Below are 19001 nucleotides of genomic sequence, written 5' to 3' on the forward strand. Positions count from 1 at the left end.
ATTATTTTTTTCCTTTGCATATTAGGAAAAAAACAGCTGGGAATTAGACAAAGCACTGACTTTCATACAATATCGATGTGCACTTTTTTTTCCTGTACGTGCGCTTTCCAATTCCTTCGTTTGGCCCTGGATTTAATGTAGTTTGTTATAATAATCTGAATGACTGACCACAAGGGGGCGATATGAAATCCTTCTCACATGACACATCCATATAGTTCATCTTGTGGCGCTTCCTTAAATTACACTGAATATTGATAGTGGGTGCGTAGTAGAGCTGTAAATCTTGGCCCGAGCTAAGAGTCGGAAAATAACAAACAGAAAACACAAACTTCCAGTCTACAGTACCTATCCTTTCGTTATGATGCGCTGCTTATCATTTTTTTTTCGATGATTGGTAAAAGTGTTTCACATGTTGTAAATTAGTTTTATTAAATTATTATTCTTTTTTTTAAACACCGGGCTTTTAATAAGCTGTACTTGTCGGGTCGGGTCAGATTCTGTCTGGATTGGGTCCGGCTGATGCGGTTACAGCTCTAGCATGTAGCACTACCGCACCACCAAAAAAAAATGAAATTAGATGACAGGATTTTAAGTCTCTCATTAAGGATATAACATAATGCATCATAGAGGTCAATGTGGTCAGTCGAATAATTATACAACGTCCCTGTCCCGGTTAGCATACATGCTGATGAGGGCCATTGCCGGAAGTGGGGAGGGACAACGTGGGGCTCTGTGATTTGCACATTGTCCTCAGCTTGTTTCATCTGGTATCCAGTAGGGTGGGAGTGGAAGCAGCGCCGACCCGTTGAGGATGAGCCAGAGACAAAGACTGATTAGGTCCGGTGTGTAGCACTCCCACTTGCACCCAGGAACTGTACAAGCGCTCTATATACTAACTGTTTTAAATTGTTAATGGTAACGCCGTAGCGTAGATTTAAATTGGACAGGTGACTTAGTGGCAAGGGCCACATCAATTCAAATTTGTGCTCGATCAGCAGCATTTAGACAAACGTCTTCCTGGGCCCATGCCATTTTCCCCCTAATTGCTTGAAAGATGTGGGATTTGAGCGATTCATCACTTTTGGAGTCGCACCTTCCTGCTCAACTTGATACGTCACGTGGTCCGCGCCACGGTGTTCAGAAAAGCCCCACTGTACTGTAAGCGTTAGTTAATTAGCGCCGGGTCAGGCGGTCCATATCTGGTGCAGTTTTCACTCGAATCACGCCGCCCCGGGCCCTAATCCATGCCGGCGAGTGTTGCGTAACTCGCGGAAGCTCCCAGAGTGCAGTGCTTTGGTGGAACTGTAGCTAATAACATTATACAGGGGTCATGAAAGGACCGCCAATCAATCCCCGGTTTACAACATCACACAGCCGAACCGGGCCCTGGCCCTGCCGCCTGTTATCTAATTGAAACGATTGACGCTCGCTCGGCATGGTGTGGTGTTGCTGCTGTGTGCGCGGAAAGGATTCACCCCTCGTGACACTGATTCCGATCGTTCCTGCATTTTTGGATGCACAAAATGTATGTTGGATAGTAATAATATATACATTGTGCGGTATATAGTGACAGTGCATCGAACGGGCGAAGGGCAGGAAAGCGGTGTGTGAGTGCGGGTGTCTGTGTTTAGGAAACACGCCAAATAGGCCGATGAGCAGGTATTTGAATGGTTAATCGGCGTGTGCGTTCGCACACCCTGATTTGTCCCTGCGATGCACGCAGGCCTGACGCCGGCCTGCGCTGCTCTTGGTGTCCCTCTTGTGGCGTTTCGGCGTCAGAGCAGAAACTATATCAGGTTTGGCATCTAAAGGCTAAACAGGAACGAGACTAATTCATTATAAGTTCTATATAGAATGATTTGCCTTTGAAAATATATAAAATATAGCCTGTGATTTTTGAGCGCTTGTTTTTGTACAGGGTGGGTCATTTATATGGATACACCTTAATAAAATGGGAATGGTTGGTGATATTAACGTCCTGTTTGTGGCACATTAGTATATGTGAGGGGGGCAAACTTTTCAAGATGGGTGGTGACCATAGTGGCCAATTTGAAGTTGGCCATCTTGGATCCAACTTGTGTTTTTTCAAAATGATTGGTAATTTAACGTAACTTTATTCTTTCTTGAGTTATTTACCATGGAATGGTTGGTGTCACCATCCATTCCCATTTTATTAAGGTGTATCCATATAAATGGCCCACCCTGTAGAACTGACCCAGTAATGTTTGGCATGTGCCCTTTCAATACATGATAATATCTCCCACCCACTGCCTTACCTGCCTCTAATCCGGGATTAATTAAAATTGGGTGATAATGAAACGCCGCTACCAGCCGCACGGGCGAGTACAGCCGCAGACCCATTATATAAAGGCTTTATGTAATTTCTGTCCCCCCTTTTCTCCGTGCCAGTCGGCCGCTGCTCCCGCCACAGCTCGGCTTTGTTCTTTTTGTCGCTGCTGCAAATGGGGTCTGTTTCCTCCGGTGTGAGTGTGGAAAACCGGAGGCGACGTTTTACTCGGTGGAACCAGAATCCGCCTCTTTTAGCGGTTTTATTTTCAGCTTCAGATAGGGGGCCTTTTTTATATATAAATAACTTTAATGTAATTCTAGTGAACCAACTAGATGAACTGTTGTCATATCGCAGATGTACTGTGGTTTTTCTCTATTTATGTAACAAAATGTCATGCAGTCAGTGGTGTTAATTCTTGATGGGTTAGTTTTTCATCACACATCACACTACACACTGTTACATAAGGTGGGTAACTGAGTTAATGAAGATAAATAGTAATGACAAACCAGCATTCATTTTGTAGTATTTGTCTAGCAGTCATGGAAGTGGACTCATAATCAGAAGGTTGCGTGCTGATGTCACTACACACTGCTCCCCGGGCGCCTGTTATGGCTGCCCACTGCTCACTAAGGCGATGGGTTAAATGCAGAGGACACAATTTGTTGTGTGCACCGTGTTTCACAATGACAATCACTTCACTTTCACTAAATGGAGATTCAGTCAAAACGGTAGTGCAAAGTTGTTTAACACGTTTTGTATAATGAGTTTCTTATAGCTGTGAACCCTCTGTACCACAGATGCCTAAAATTATTTTGACCCAGAATTATTTGTAATGCAATTAATATTGAAGCCTAAATCAAACCTTTCAGCAGTTAGATAGACTGTATCCAGCGCTGAAAGGGTTACCCCGGCAGACCACTCGTGTTTAATAAATGAACCGCCAGTCCTAAAATAGACCGTGAATGTGTGCCACAATGGGGTGTGGCGACAGTGTAGCAGCTTCCGGTGTCCCATTCACACATCCAGAACCCAGCCCGTCCAAAAGCTTTCAAAGGACATTTTTGCACCCGGACCTCAGTTTTTAACCCTGTTTGTGTCTGCGGTGACCGGCGGTTCGTAGTCGTCCTATTTCTTTCTCTTTGCTCGTTGAAGGGGGGTGTAATCTGCACTGCAGATCTGTCAGATTTGGCAGCCGGGTCGAACGGATCTATCTATCGTTCAATATATAGTTCAATTCTATTTATTGTATTGGAATTGTAATTTTTATAGCGCTGACAATTACGCAATTTAGTCTGTATTATAGAATGTATACTATATAAAATGTGCAATAAAAAAGATAACCTTCCAGAGGCACCAGCCGTGTTTGGCTCCGCGCTCGTCATTACAGGCTAATTAACATCTCATAATCAGCGTGCAGTGACTGTGAGGCCCGGCGCTAATTTGATGTGATGTGCACGATGTCACGATGTCAAGGCCGAATCTTCAGCAGCAGTGCAGTCAGGGCTGGTTCAAGACAGGCATATATGACGGGGCAGAAAGAAATGTGAAGGGGGCACCTAGTGGTGACAGAGGTGGGAAATGGGTGGGGCGGGGGGTGCTGTGGATAACCTGTGCAGCTTGGGGAAGACACAAGCAGAACTAAACCACCACAGCAAGCGCTGAAAAGTGGGGAGGGTTCTGTCTCTGTCCTTTGTGCCAGGCGAACGCCCGAGTGTGGCCACGTCTTGTGGTTCTCAGTCCAGTACTGTCCTGTTGTCATGAGTCCCACAGGGTGCAGAAGTCCAACATGCCTACACACGCTCCTGGACCACACACACACACTCTAAGGTTACGTTATCAGGCATGTACCAGTATTTTGCAAGGGGGCAAGACACACAGGACACATGGAGGGCCTCGGGATTGGAGTTGGATATCCCATCTGTAGACTCACCCTGGGCTTTTAGGGGAGTACGGATGAGATAGAACAAGCCTCGCCTGACGCTCTTTACACGAGGGAGGATCGCTCTCTAGGATCGCACAGACGCAGGCCCTAATACTCTGGGGAGGGGTAGCCTGTCGTGGGGGTGGAGCCAGCACCAGCGCATGACAATTGCCAATATAAACAAAACTTAAATGGGTTGGTAAGTAATATAAAAAAGTCAATAAGCTTTACTAAAATTGCTGTGATTTCGTCAGTATATGAACGGAGAAAACAGTTGATTGTGGGCATTTGTGTTGGCATCAGTGTTGGTTCTATGCAGCAGACAGGCTCACAGTGGTGCTTGTGGGATCGAGAAAGAAACTATTGCAGACTATTAAGCGATTATACAATCAAGGCCATGCAGCTGCTGAAGCAATAGCCGCTGGTGTCTTTGCAATATTGCCTCCAGTGTGTTATTATATTTATACCATACTTTTCTTTTGGAATAAATTCACAGAGTAAATAGTTCCGTCTGTGAATGTGATGTTTTTTTTAAATGAAAACACATCCGATTATCAGTTTGGAACAAACTGAGGTATAATTTACAGTTGTAATGCACTGTTTCACCATGTTCAATCAAGGTGATGGAAACTTGAAAGCACGTTGTAAGTCGCTCTGGATAAGGGCGTCTGCCAAATGCCTTAAATGTAAATGTAAATGTTAGGCACCAGGAGTGTGAGAGGACACTGATGACTGTCTGCCGGATACCCAGGCTTGACTTCCTACAGTGCCCTGCCATGTCTGGTCTCCGTGGGATGAGATGATTGTTAGATCTTGTTTTCTCTTTCCACCAAGAAGGGTTGAAAATGGTAGCTGCTCGCACTCAGTTCAAATTCTTGATGCTCGCCTACAGGGCTGTAAATGGAAGTGCACCCTCTTATATCAACACACTACTAGCTAGCTACACTCAGATCTGCAAATGAAATGAGACTGAAAATTCCCTCTTCACGGGGTCTCCGATTCCAATCAACTCTGTTCTCCTTTGTTGTCCCTGGCTGGTGGGACAACTTGCCTTGCTCCATTCGACAAGCCGAGACTACCAACACCTTTAAGAAGCAGTATTTCAAAAAGTATTTCAGACAAATCTAACACATGCACATGCACACACACTGCACAAAATAAATCAAAAATGTTTTTTTTCTTTGTCTAGCACTTAACAATTTCCGAGCATGTTCTTATTCTGACAAATTAGGCCTTATCAGGGCTCTTAGTTTTGTAAACTCAAAATCTATAGAAATCGAAGGAGAATTGCTGGTGTCTTCCTCTTGTAAGTCGCTTTGGATAAAAGCGTCTGCAAAATAAAATAAAGTAAATGTAGTATGACAGTTTAAAAATCGATCCATCTATTTATCTGTGTGTGTAAGCTGTAAAATGTATGGGCACTACTGCTCTTAACATTCCTCAGGCTCTGTCCCAGCTACACGCTTTTGCCTGTTTTTGTGTATGTGTAGGTCCCCTGGGTTTCCTTTTGGAGATTAGAGCAGCGCCCCTTCACACCTCTTCCTCCCAACAGGCCGAAAGAACAGGGGTTCGCCAGGAGGGGTGTTGGCTAATTGAAATTCTGGAGGCCGGCACAGGGCTTCTGAGACGAGGATCTTTTCTTCGCTTGTTGCTGACGGGACACATTTATCTGCTGCATACTTAAAACAGGATCAAAAGGCAAATGTACCCTGCATGCTCTATGTGCAGCTCCTACTTCATATATATATATATATATATATATATATATATATATATACACACACACACACACACACACACACACACACACACACACACACACACACACACACACATACATATTCCCACTGCTGCTTTTATTCCCCAAGATTTGCACTAAGATGTAAGTAGCAATGTGATTTATTTATGCCCTGGTGTCTAAAGCTGTGTATACTGTTTGCAGTCTATACTGTCTGCAGTCTAAGGTCATTAAATCCTGGTGTAAGTCTAAATATCCAAGTTCAACGCCATTGTTGGTGACAATGTGTTCAATTTACTAACTTGCGTACACAACTTGCATGCCATGCTCAACAAGGCGCACACATCTAAGCCTCATCAGAGGTGTGTACCGCGCCTTGTTTGTCTTAAGTTGAATTCAGAGCGTGGGCGTATATATTGTGATTGTGAACACACTGGTGGGTGTGTTATGGACTTCTCTGGGTTCCATTGATGAGATTTGTAGCACCTTGGACATTGGCATGGCAATCATTGCCCTCTTAGGAAAAGCTGGTTTCAATAGACACCATCAAAAAAACCAACATACTTTAATAAATCATTGGGTATGTGTTCTGCTTTGGACATAATCATTAATAAAACATCAAGCATTTATGCCACGGTTAATTAAATACAGTTTGTGGTACATGTTGATAGTGTGAAAATTGCAGCATTTAACAATTCCCGGCTTGATCTTGTCCGAATTGTGATGGAGACGCTGTCTCACCTAACTCCTGGGGCATTTGTAACTAATTCTATTTGCCTCGTTCACTTGCTTAATAAGATTTCTGGCTAATATTTAAATGTCAGGGTAAATGGCAACCCCTCTCAGCAACAATTTGCTTTGTTACTATCCATCTGCTTTTCCGCGCCCCGATATTTGAATCTGTCCTTGTCTATTCTTCATGTCTTCGCGTTCTCTCTTTTCGTTCTTCAGCGAAGCTCACTAGCCGGTCAGCACACCAACGCTCCCAGCTCCACAACGGAGTTTTTTTTTTTTTTTTGGATCTGAGCAACGAGGCCGGCAGCACCACCAATTTGCAGAACATTAGCCGCCCCGTTGTGCTCCTCGCCGTCTCCCTTCGCCTCATTATTTGCAAGCATTGTGAAGGTTAATCAGTCGCTGTGTCTCCGTTCATGTCAGAATGAAGTGAACTCTAATGGAGAAGGGTGGCGATAACAGGGTGTCTGGTGATTAAAGCCCCCCTCCCTCCGCTCGGTGTTTCTTTTCTCTTCCAGGTTCACCTCCTGTAATTTGCCCGGAATATAACGGAGCAATTTTCCTGCCACTTAAGCAGAACACTCAATTTTCATATCCCATGCAAGCCGGGCGGTTCGCAGTTTCTAAATCTTCTCTGCCTTATTAATTTACACCGTTAGAGAAGACAGGATTGATCCAGGTGGGAAGGCATCACTGAAGTTTGAATTGCTCTCCGCTTAATTCAACTAAGACCCCCCCCGCCTTACCTCGCCAAGATGGCCGAAATTGATTTAACCCCTTGCATAATCGAAATTAACCTGCGGTGGGAGGTTAAGGAATTTGGCAGTTTTCACAATCACCACTTAGGCAAAGGAGAGGGCCTGAAGCCACCCAAATGTGTGGCCTACTGACTTTTAAAGAGAAAAGCAATTGCAGTGATGAGATTTGTTGTCTGAATTGTGAGCATTTGTATTCATTTGCCAGTTAACCTTTAGCAGTATCAGGTCTAATTGTGTCAGCTAAACTGGAACTGTTTCATGACGCTGCTTCAAACACGGAAGTTGTTTTTTGGGGGGAATACAGTATGCAAAACATTGCAACCCCTCTTGTGCCATGCAAGCCATAGAAAATAATCACAAATGAAATTGATTTTGCAATATTTGTCAAATAAATCGCGATTCAATTTTTTCTTAAAACATTTCAGCCCAAGCGTGGAGCTTGTTTGTGAATGTCATGTGAGCCCGTAATGTCATGTGCCCGTTAATGTCACTTGAGCCCGTATGTCTTCAGGTTTTACAGATATGAATATTGGATATATATTGGATGATATATGAATTGGTAAGGGGAGGCTAACAGGCCTTTTTGTTGATGTTTTATTTTTTCCCATCACCCAGAGGATGACTTTTAATGATCCTATTATAAACTTAAGAATGGGAGCGGTGCGCTGGGATAACTGACACCATCCAGGCTCACTACTTCCTCATTCTGGATGATACGTAGCTGTCAATATGAAACACGTGTTGCTACATCCTTGATTGTCTCAGCACCAAAATGTCCAAAAATGCATCAAAACACACAAATCTGTCACAAATACTTAACATAGCGGGTCCACGATACCTGTTCTCCATAAACATTTTTATTATCACATTATTCGATACCCAAGATGGCAACCCTGAGTGGAAGAACTATTTTGCTTCCTCCTTTTCTTTTTCTAACCACTTGTTTAGTGGTTGTCGTGAGGGTGGTAGTAGCCACACTCGCCTATGAACCAGAAGACCCAGGTTCAAATCCCACTTACTACCATTGTGTCCCTGAGCAAGACACTTAACCCTAAGTGTCTCCAGGGGGACTGTCCCTGTAACTACTGATTGTAAGTCGCTCTGGATAAGGGCGTCTGATAAATGCTGTAAATGTAAAATGTAAATGTCGTTGTGATACACTGCAGCACAGCAAATGATGCGCAAAATGAAACGTGTCCCCTGCATTTAACCCATCACCTTGGTGAGCAGTGTGTGGGGATGGTACTTTGCTCAATGGCACCTCGGTCACCTAGGCCCCCACTGCCCCCATTTCCTGTTTATCTCATGATAATTCTGATGGTCCCCACCCCTCTTTTTTGTGATTAAAATGATTAATGTAGATCGATAAGACACCACATTGGGAAGCTGTCACCTGAAGCCCTACCTGTTGTCTTCACGCTGCTGTGCTGAAGCAACAAGGGCTAAATGAATTTAAGTGGTTTGGGGCGGACTGTCAAATTTGACTAATAACATTATGTCCAGGCATAGACCCTATAAATGGGTGTGTGGTGCTGCACGTCCGCAGGAGAAAAGTGGTCTTGTCTGTGTTGACGTGGCAATGGACTCACTATGGAATCACACACATTCAGATGGAAGAAGCATATTGGTACGTCCACATTCTAATATCGCTCAGTTACATGTTAAATGTGTCCTATAATGTTTCCTATATTCCTATTTCCTAAAAAAAACTTGTATATGTTGTTATATTTGAATAGCTTTCATTATCAAAGTGATTTTTGTGTCTCTTTTAATTCAATTTTAATAAAATTCCCCATGAAAGTTTTCTTTAATTTGAATTAACAGCCGGTGTGTGTAAGCAGATTTTTGTGGCGATGAATGATGGGCTCTGCTCGGCACTGTGCGTGTTTTATCTGGCCATTTCAGCCGTCCGGAGAGAAAGAGTGGGTGGAGATGAAGCCTCGGGTTTGGTTTTGAATACAGAGCAGCACAATATCTCAGCAGCGGTGCAGTCTCCATGCATCATTTATTATCCAATTTAATGGAGACCAAGACAGGGAACTCGGCTCTGATCAAGGGCCGAAAGCCCGGGATCGCAGAGATGTCCAACTTTGCCATGGGGTTTACTTACCAAACAGTGCCTTTCTTAAAAAAAAAATAAAATAAAGATTACAATTTACTGCACTTGGCAACATGCAAATGTCAGATGAAACTTGTTCCAATTAGGCATTTAGGCCGTAGTGTTGTGTTGTGCTGCAGTGGGGAGGTGTGTGCATCACTCCTGGTGTTGTGTTGTGCTGCAGTGTCCACTGCTGGCTGCGACGCAAACTGCACGGATTGAAAGAAAACCCTGCTTCCTCATCACAACATGTATATTTACGCCGTGTTATGGGTATGAACATAGCAGTACACTACATAGTACAACATGCTGTCACGAAACAACTCTTTAGCCATTTCCATTTGAATGAAATTAGAAGATTTGTTGCAGTAAGTCATATTTTAAGAAATATAACTTTTCATTTTAACACGTGGACTAATAATAGTCTGTATTTATTTCATTTTTCACGGTTGAGAAGGTCAGCAGTACAATCCAAACTAAGCCCTTTCAGTGTGTAAAACTATCTACAGGGTGGTCCATTTATATGGATACACCTTAATAAAATGGGAATGGATGGTGATATTAACGTCCTGTTTGTGGCACATTAGTATTTGTGAGGGGGCAAACTTTTCAAGATGGGTGGTGACCATAGTGGCCATTTTGAAGTCGGTCATCTTGGATCCAACTTTTGTTTTTTCAATAGGAAGAGGGTCATGTGACACTTCAAATGTATTGGTAATTTCACAAGAAAAACAATGGTGTGCTTGGTTTTAACGTAACTTTATTCTTTAATTAGTTATTTACAAGTTTCTGACCACTTATAAAATGTGTACACTTAAACAATCATAATATAATATATATATATAAAAAGGTCTGAAACACGCTTTATTACAGGGACGAACAGCAGATGGCGCTCTCGAGTCTTTCTGTACGTGACCCGGTGAACAGATGCTCGGCTTTTACAACCTCGCACATGGCGGACAGAGGCGCTGTCCGCGGTGCTGATCCGCGGAGACCGTTTTACGCGCAACTACTCATCTGCTACTCATCTGTTTCCCGCTCTCCAGATGTCGCACTATTTCGTGTCGTAAACCCCTCGCCGTGCACACCAGGCGCCCACAGATTTCATTCGCACCCCACAAGTTTACTTATTAGTACTTTGTTCCGAATTATTATCGGCGTCTGGAAAGCAATGGCACGATTAATATGTGCAATATAATATCGTGCAATGTTGCACTCCATTGTGCGTGGACTGTGTGCCCGGATCCCGGTTCCGCCGCGATCCCCGATCTCCACGTTGGACGGTCCGTCTTTTAGAAACCCTCCGGTCGCCCCGGTAGCTGTTTACGCCGTAATTGCGCGCCAAGCAGCGGATTCCTTGCTGCCCGACACGAGGGAGCACCCACTCTTCCGTGGTATGGGTGGGCTCTGCCACCCGCCTCCTCCTCCGGCTTACTGTCTGGGAAAGGATGCTTGAGACTTGTTGATGTCGGACTGGAAAAAATAGGAAAATTGAATGCATGCATACAAAAAAGAGAGAGAGAGAGAGAGAGGAGGGGGAAGTGTACCTGCGCGTTACGCGTTACGCGCGTCTGGCGTAAAAACCTCCCAAGTGTTTCCGGATTTTCCACGCACCCGACCTGCCGGTGGACTTTTCGTTCTCTCTCTCTCTCTCTCTCTCTCTCTCTCTCTCTCTCGCTGGCTCTCTCGCTCTCTCGTGCGTGCGTAAAAGGATCCCGTTTTCCCAACTTATTCCCCTCCGCCGTCGCCACCCAGCCCCACGCGAGAGGAGGAGGATGGACCCACGCCGCCCGTGACGCTTGACCGCCGCAGGTCCCGCGGTTTCGGGGTTGGCGGGGGGGATTCGGGTGGTCCGTACCACGGAGAGGAAGATCCACTCCCCCCCCCGAGAGGAAGAACACAAAGAGCCGAAGCGGAGACGCGCAGGGGCGCGCACGCAGCCGCCGTTATTCCACGTTCGTTTCTGGAGGAGATGGCGGCACAGATGTTGCAGGCATGAAAAATACGCGGACGTCTGGGACCATGTAAATATGAATTTTTAATATCTGTAAAATGTAGTCACTTGGACGGATCGGGAAGAAGGCGTTTAAAAAAACACACACACACACACACACCCATCCTCGGAGCGCGCGGAACCTGCGAAAATGGGACAGTAGCCCGGCCAGGAGCAGGGAAGCGACGCGTCGTCTGCGCTCTGTCCCCCCGGACGTTGAGACATGGCCGCGGCGATCGCCAGCGGTCTGATCCGCCAGAAGCGCCAGGCGCGGGAGCAGCACCTCGACCGGCCCTCCACCAACCGGCGGAGGAAGAGCCCGAGCAAGAACAAGGGTCTCTGCAACGGGAACCTGGTCGACATCTTCTCCAAAGTGCGGATCTTTGGCCTCAGGAAGCGGCGGCTGCGGCGACAAGGTGTGGGGAATAATAAAAAAAAAAAAAAAAAAAAAAAGTTCCTCTCCTGCTCCCCACGACCCCCGACCCTCCAGGGAAATATCGTATTTTTATTTTACGCGCAGCGTGGCGTCACCCCTGGTTCGGTTCCTTCGTGGCCGTGGTTTCGACGCGGAACCGCGCCGGAGAGCAGCAGGTGCCCAACTTGTTGCGGGAGGGATGCTGGTCTGACGCGGGCCAGTTTAACCCCTCCGTGGGGAGTCCGGCCTGCGTCCGGACCTGGCCGAGTTTCCTCCATTTATTTAATAGACGTTCGTTTATTTCTTCTGTATTTGCTGAATGAAAGGAAAGGAGGATTTATCAACAATTCTGTTTTTTTTTTTTTATAGTTGATGTTGGAAATACTAGAGTGTCATCAGACACTTTGAATATTTGTCTCATTAGTTATAGCTGAAAAACCATCAATAATGTGCATGTACCCTTTGACTTGAATCATATCGCTAAATGAACACAGTTGGAATGTTTGGAGACTGAGGTGTTTAATGAACCTCTTGGCAGCTCCTGTTTGTTATTATTTATTGTAATACATATATTATTATTATTAGTACTATTATAATTAATGCAGTGAACACATGGGACAAGGGATATTTATGGTTTATGCTAAAATTAGGCTTTTTAAAATGTGAAATTGTCCTCTTTTTTCATATGTATTGGGTATTGGATGTGATATATTATTGCGGACAGCATATTGATATTACAATGGAAGATTCCCTGCGATTCCCTCCCGTGGAAACTACAGTAGAAGACGATGGGTGATGGACAGAAGATAACACTTTTATAATTCTGTATTGGCCTGAAAATAAGACAGAATCCGTCTGAAAACGGGTTTGAGCAGTGAGCATGGTGGGCATCGCTTTATATTTATGGCGGTGATGGTGGGAGATTCTTGGTCAACTGGGTGAAAAGCATTCATGCCACGCAACCCAATAGCTTTTCATCGGCGTTCTACTCTCATTTGATCGATAAAGCCGTCATGAGAACATTGGGCGTGGCCTCACAGTTTGGTTTTGGGGGGGGGGGCTGCTGATGCCAGGGGGAGTGGGAGCGATGAACTGGGCCTGGAGCGTCTGGACAAACTCGGCCATTTTACACAGTCCCGGGCGGCTGGTGACCCGCCCAGTCCCCCCCGGCGTTTGAGCTTTTCCACCGGCTGAACGGGCAGAAGAGGAGCACTGGGTCATCGCCTCGTAGGCCGCCAGAGTGAAAGCCTTTTTTACGAGCAAGTTCTGAATAAGCGGGTGCCGAAGACGAATGGTTTGTCCCGGTTTCTGGGTGAGCAGGGGCTAATCACGCTCCAGGGGGAAACGGTTACAAGTAGCAGAGCTTGGATAACATTTCTTTCTTTCTTTCTTTTGTTATTTGCGATCAGGGACCTGTGGGATTCAGCTCATTAATTTCCCATCCGCATAAGATACAGAAAAAAAAAGAAAAAAGAAAGAACTTCATTCGTTTAAGCCCCGGCCACGAAGGCTCCCCTTCGTCGGTGTCCACACATCAATGCCTCGTCACGCTCGTCCGGCACGCTCTAAAGAAGACCGATGGTCGGTGTGGTGCAAGTCAATAGCGAGCCTCTGGAAATGGACCTGAGCGGCATTGTGACCACAGCTAGAGCCCCCCGCGGCCACCTTCACCGTGTCTGCGGTGCAGCTGATCCCTCCGTGGCCGTCGGCCGGGCATCTCCAGGCTGTGGAGTGTCACCTCAGCTTAGCTCCTCTGATCGCTCTGGCTAATTTGTAGCGCGGGAAAACATAAGAGCGGAGAGCGGGGCAAGGGCACGCGAGGCGTTGCTCTCGTTATTCATGGGGAAAACCTGAGGCTCTTTTATCAACTCATATTCTCAAGGAAATAGAGGTCGGACTCTTCACGATGCTCATATGCATCATTCATCTGACGGGCTCAGCTACTAACGTGGATTTCTTTCATTGGGTGGCACCGGCTGTGATAAGGCTTCCGTTTTTTTTGAATATTGGATAAAAACACTATATATTGTTTCATTATATGATTTCAGTTTTTTGCCCTTCATTAACTGTCACTATGGATGGTTGGCAGTGGTGGCCTAGCAGTTAAGGAATCGGCCCTGTAATCAGAAGGGTGATGGGTTAAATGCAGAGGACAAATTTCACTGTGTGCACCGTGTGCTGTGCTGCTGTGTATCACAAGTGATAATCACTTCACTTTTTTTTATTACTTTTTTCTATGATAAGTTTGTCGAAATGTGTTCATAGCCTTGAATCATGTGACTGGCTCTGCTCTAATGGACCCAGGGGGTCTGGTTGTACGCTGGTGCCCACCAGGGCCACAGAACGTTCTGGCAAATTGCTGAGGACATGAAAGGTCTCTTGACGCAGCTTTCATTAATGTACCGTCCCTTTCCGGCACTCATTCATCCCCACGTTACAGATTAGTGGCCCTTTCCTTTGAATACCTCTCAGTGCTGGGCCGTGGTGCATGTCGTTCCCTCTTTCCCGCTTTTTTCCGACCACCAGCTGGTCGTAACATCCTCTCCAAGCCGTCAGAAAACAAGGCCGGCCGTTTCACCACCCGAATTGAGTCCCTTAAGTTGCAGGATAAACCCCCCACCCCCCCCGCCGGGCTCACTGTTCAGAGGCCAATTAGTACCTGACTGACATAAGTGGAATCTGCCGCTGAATTCCGGGGAAAAGAACTTTTATGGCGCATGTCAGACGCACACTTCGGCTTGTTCTGTGCCGCTCCCGATGTTCCGTGTGCCTCATTAATGCATTAGACGAATTCTGTGTACACTCAATTAAACTTGATGGGAAGTGTCATGCTCAGAGTCTTCTCGGCGTCCTCCGCTTTCCGAGCGCTCTGGAGGCAAAAGGGGCGGTTTGAGGTGGGAACGTGCGAAATGTCAGATCTCGGGGTGTACGGAATGCAATCATTTTTGCAAAATAGAGCGTTTGCCACAGATAGTGAGTCTGGGACAGCGTGAGATTACTAGGCGACTGTAGAGAATGTGACGCCACCCCTTTTTTTATATATATTGGTGTTGTTGTTGTTGTTGCATGACAACAGCGCCAGTGCACTTCTGCAGTCTGGGAAAAGCCCCTCTTGCATTCCGGAAGCATCCAAAGTGGGTCAGCCAGCGCCCGAGTGTGCAGCTGCCGTGCGCGGCCAAGCATGTGTCCTCCGTCTGATGGCTACCTCTAGTGCCGTGAAAGGGGGAGAATAAAGTCTCTTCATCTCCTGTCGGCTCTGAAAATGGTGCGATGAAGACGAAGACTGGACAGTGGAGGTGTCCTCGGTGTCCCTGGCCTTGTGTCATTTTTTGCATTTCACGTGCGCAACGTGAGAAGGCGGGTCGAAACGCTCTTATGCATTCCACAGGTGAAGACGTCTGGCGGGGACATCTGAAGACGCCTCCTGAACGTTAAATTGTCTCTCAGTGTCTGCGCTGGTCACGCTGCGTCTTCTCCAGGTCACAGATATGCAAATCATGCATCCGATGGTTACACAACCATCTTCACCTAGACCCAGGGGATTGTTTTTGTGTGTGTGTGTGTGTGTGTTCACACTATCGACCAGGTTGTAGTTCGAGGTTATAGTTCCGTGGACCTGACCTTAGGAACTGACCCCGGGGGACAGGCGGATCCCCTTTATTCCCTTGCAGCCCTGGGTAATTACTGAGACTGCGTGTGTTGCCGGGTAGGATGGAGTGGGGCGGGAGTAGCTGCGGTGTTTGTCGGTAGGAGGCGCAGCGCGTAAAGTGGGGTTCATGTCCTGTCTCTCCCTCACCTCTCTCTACTTCTTTATCATATCTGTGTGTGTGTGTGTGTGTGTGTGTGTGTGTGTGTGTGTTTACTTGTTTCATAGTTGCCTGTCTGTTTTTCTTCACTTGCTTCCACTTGTTTCTCACTTGTCTGTCTCCGGGGACAGTGGTGGGCCGATGCTTTTAAGGAAGCATGACTGGCAATCGGAAGGTCGCAGGTTCGAGTCCACCTAGACCCGCTGCTCACTAAGGGTCATGGGTTAAAAGCAGAGGACACATTTCGTTGTGTCACCGTGTGCTTTGCTCTGCTGTGTATCACAGTGACAAAGCATCACTTTCACTATATACTCTTTTCTATGTTCACGTCTCTCTCATGTCTCTATGTCCCCTCTCATATTTCTGCTTGTGTCTCTTCACTCTCTGGCTTTCTTGCCCCTGTATCTGTCTCTCTTGTTTGTTAGGTTGTCTCAACTTCAGCATATTGTCTTACTTTCTAACAGTGCCTCTCATCTTCTCCTCTTTTTCTTTTTGTCTGTCTTTCTGAATTTTCAGGCTATTTCTTATCATTCTGTCTGTCTGTCTCGCTCACACTCTCACAAGGCTGTAGGCCAGCCAAGAGCCCATGAAAAAGCAGAAGCAGCAGGAGCAGATAATGTTGGATGGGTGTGGGTCTGGGCTGCTTGATGTGGGTCAATTAGAAGGTGCAGGCTCACAGCCAGGACTTACCAGATATAGAAGGGCTCAGTTTTATTATACATAGCCATGCAGTTTGAGTGCAACACATTTACACATTTTATATTGCAAAAGCAGGCAGTTCAATGGGTAAAAACTGGCCATTCGGTGAATGTGGCATACAGGGTTGCATTTGGGACATTCCAGTCCGTAGTAATGTGGTTTTACCTGTAAAGCACATTTCAACAGTACTTTAGCAAGTACTGTGTAATCAAAAGATGTTTTGTGTAGGGGTGTGCATGACAAGGGTATAACAAATGATGCCTATAATTGTCTCATATCTTGACAGAATTTTATTTTTAATAAAAAACATACATAAATCAAATTATACGCACAGATAGATTTGATTTGGGTTGAACGCAATCACTCAAGATTAAAATGGGAACGATACTAGTAACGGATATTGCAAGGTAATTATTTATTCTCTATCATTAAAATCACACAAAATTGAATGCCTTCTCCAAAGCTGGCAGCATAGTGTCAACATGTATGTTTAGAAAGTGTAGAAAATGTATGTTTTAAATAAAAAAAAAAATGGACCTGATCTTATCGTAGTCATGGGGCAAGGTATGACCTGTAGAAGCTGGTCAAACATTCTTAAAGACCCTGGAGGGGTGTATGGTCAGTGAAGATCAGTGAGATAGATGGGTACCTGTCCATTAAGGGTCTTATTTAAACAAGGGTTTATAGGAATAAATTGTCACAAATACTTTCATAATATCTTATTCTGCATAAATGATGCAGATACTTCTGCGACTCACATTAAGTGTTGCCACTGGGGTTTATCTCAGCCATTCCTGAGCTTCTGATGGGTCTCTGGGTGAACTATGCAATGTTACCCCCCGGGGTAAAGGTCGCCTAGCCGCCACGCCCTTCACCTGCCTGACAGAATCCACCCTCGCACAGCACTGCTTCAGGCTATGCAGCCGGGAAAAGCAGTCTATACTTACCACACACACACACACAAACACATGCACACACACACAAACATACACAATCAAAATGCACAGACAGACACACACACATGCGCAGGTTTATGCATGCAGTAAACACTTGCAGAAAGTAAACACACAACTAAAACACACATGCGAATATGCACAAGCTGACACACTCAGCTTGTTTTTCCTCGTCTCCCCAGAGTGAGCTGAAGGCTGAAGTCCTGATCCGGAGAGACGGGAGACAAGGGCATTGCTCATAGCTGAAGTGTGATACATGCATGTGTGTACACACACACACACACACACACACACACACACACAACATATTCCCCAGCCCTACCGGAATTGTGTTATATTCTTTCTAGCCCAAACCAACCTCAGTAATGCCAATGTGTTTACATCTGCTCTCGGATCAGGTGTGACACCTGATGAAAAATGTGGAGCTGAGCCAAGTTCCAAACGGTTGTGTGGCATGCAGTTGTAATGGCATCCTGAAGAGGGTGCTGCTGGGTTCATGTGTTTTTGATATATCATCTAACGGTTTCTCAATATCACTATATATATAGTCATATGTGGAAGACAATAAATACATATGTTTATCATGAGCAATACTACTGTACTAAAGATTATGTCAAGTGTCAATCTCCACATAATTTTGTAATTATTAAAATATTTGTATGCATGCTATATCCTGAGTATTATTTTTTTTGCAGATCCCCAGCTCAAGGGTATTGTGACCAGGTTATACTGCAGGCAGGGATACTACTTGCAAATGAACCCAGATGGATCTCTGGATGGGACCAAGGATGACAGCAGTAATTCTTGTGAGTGCCTTTTTACACCTCCAGTTTTTTTCTTTTATTGATGTACCAGAACAAAAAATTAATCCACAAAATTTCCCCATAAAACCTTGTTGATTAGGGGACATCAAATGCTGCTAAAATATAGCAGGTCCTCATTATTGTGCAATTTGAATAATATTTATTTTACTTACCGAAGAGCCATTGCAGTCATGGTCATTGTATTGAACAGGACATTTACATTTAGGGCATTTATCAGACGCCCTTATCCAGAGCGACTTACAATTAGTAGTTACAGGGACAGTCCCTGGGGACAGTGAGATATGGACCTGGGTCTTCTGGTTCATAGGCGAGCGTGTTACCCACTAGGCTACTAGCACCCTACTGTTAGTCAAGCTCTTATCAGAGGCCACAATATTATTATAAATCTTACAATTTATTATATTTCAGGTGTTTTCTGGTTTGTTCCAGGTTTGTATAAGCTGGTGCATTAGAATATATAAGACTTGGTTTAAAGAGATTGAATATGAGGAAAAAATATGGTCAGGCTATGTAGGTCCCTGAGGACTGGGTTGGGAACAAGACTTCGTCATGACTACCCTCATCCGCTACAGCGTTGCCTGATGCAACGCTTCCCTCTTGCAAAATAAGGTGCAACGTTATCATCTCAACAGGTTTATTAGCGAGAATGTGACTAATCAGTAAAAGTAAGGAAATAAATAAATAACTACTTGTATGCTCAATTTAGACGCCATCAGATGTAAGAAAGCTGTGGGGAAGCTGTCATGAAGTCTAGACACACGGGGGCTGCTG

General features: G+C 45.3%; 1 protein-coding gene across 3 annotated transcripts in view; it reads left to right on the forward strand.

Moving 5' to 3' along the window:
• The window catches only part of fgf14 (fibroblast growth factor 14), a 113162-nt gene that overhangs the window by 59125 nt on the left and 35036 nt on the right, over positions 1-19001 (forward strand). Inside the window, exons 1-2 of one of the 3 annotated variants that reach the window (XM_028991890.1) lie at positions 10986-11949; positions 18102-18212. In XM_028991890.1, coding sequence (XP_028847723.1) covers positions 11757-11949; positions 18102-18212 — 304 coding nt within the window. In that variant the 5' untranslated portion in view covers positions 10986-11756. Of the gene's footprint in view, positions 1-10985; positions 11950-18101; positions 18213-19001 lie in introns of those variants that run through there. The other 2 variants (XM_028991891.1, XM_028991889.1) reach the window with 2 other exon arrangements.

The sequence above is a fragment of the Denticeps clupeoides genome, chromosome 9 (assembly GCF_900700375.1).
Source record: "Denticeps clupeoides chromosome 9, fDenClu1.1, whole genome shotgun sequence".
NCBI classification, from domain to species: Eukaryota; Metazoa; Chordata; class Actinopteri; order Clupeiformes; family Denticipitidae; genus Denticeps; species Denticeps clupeoides.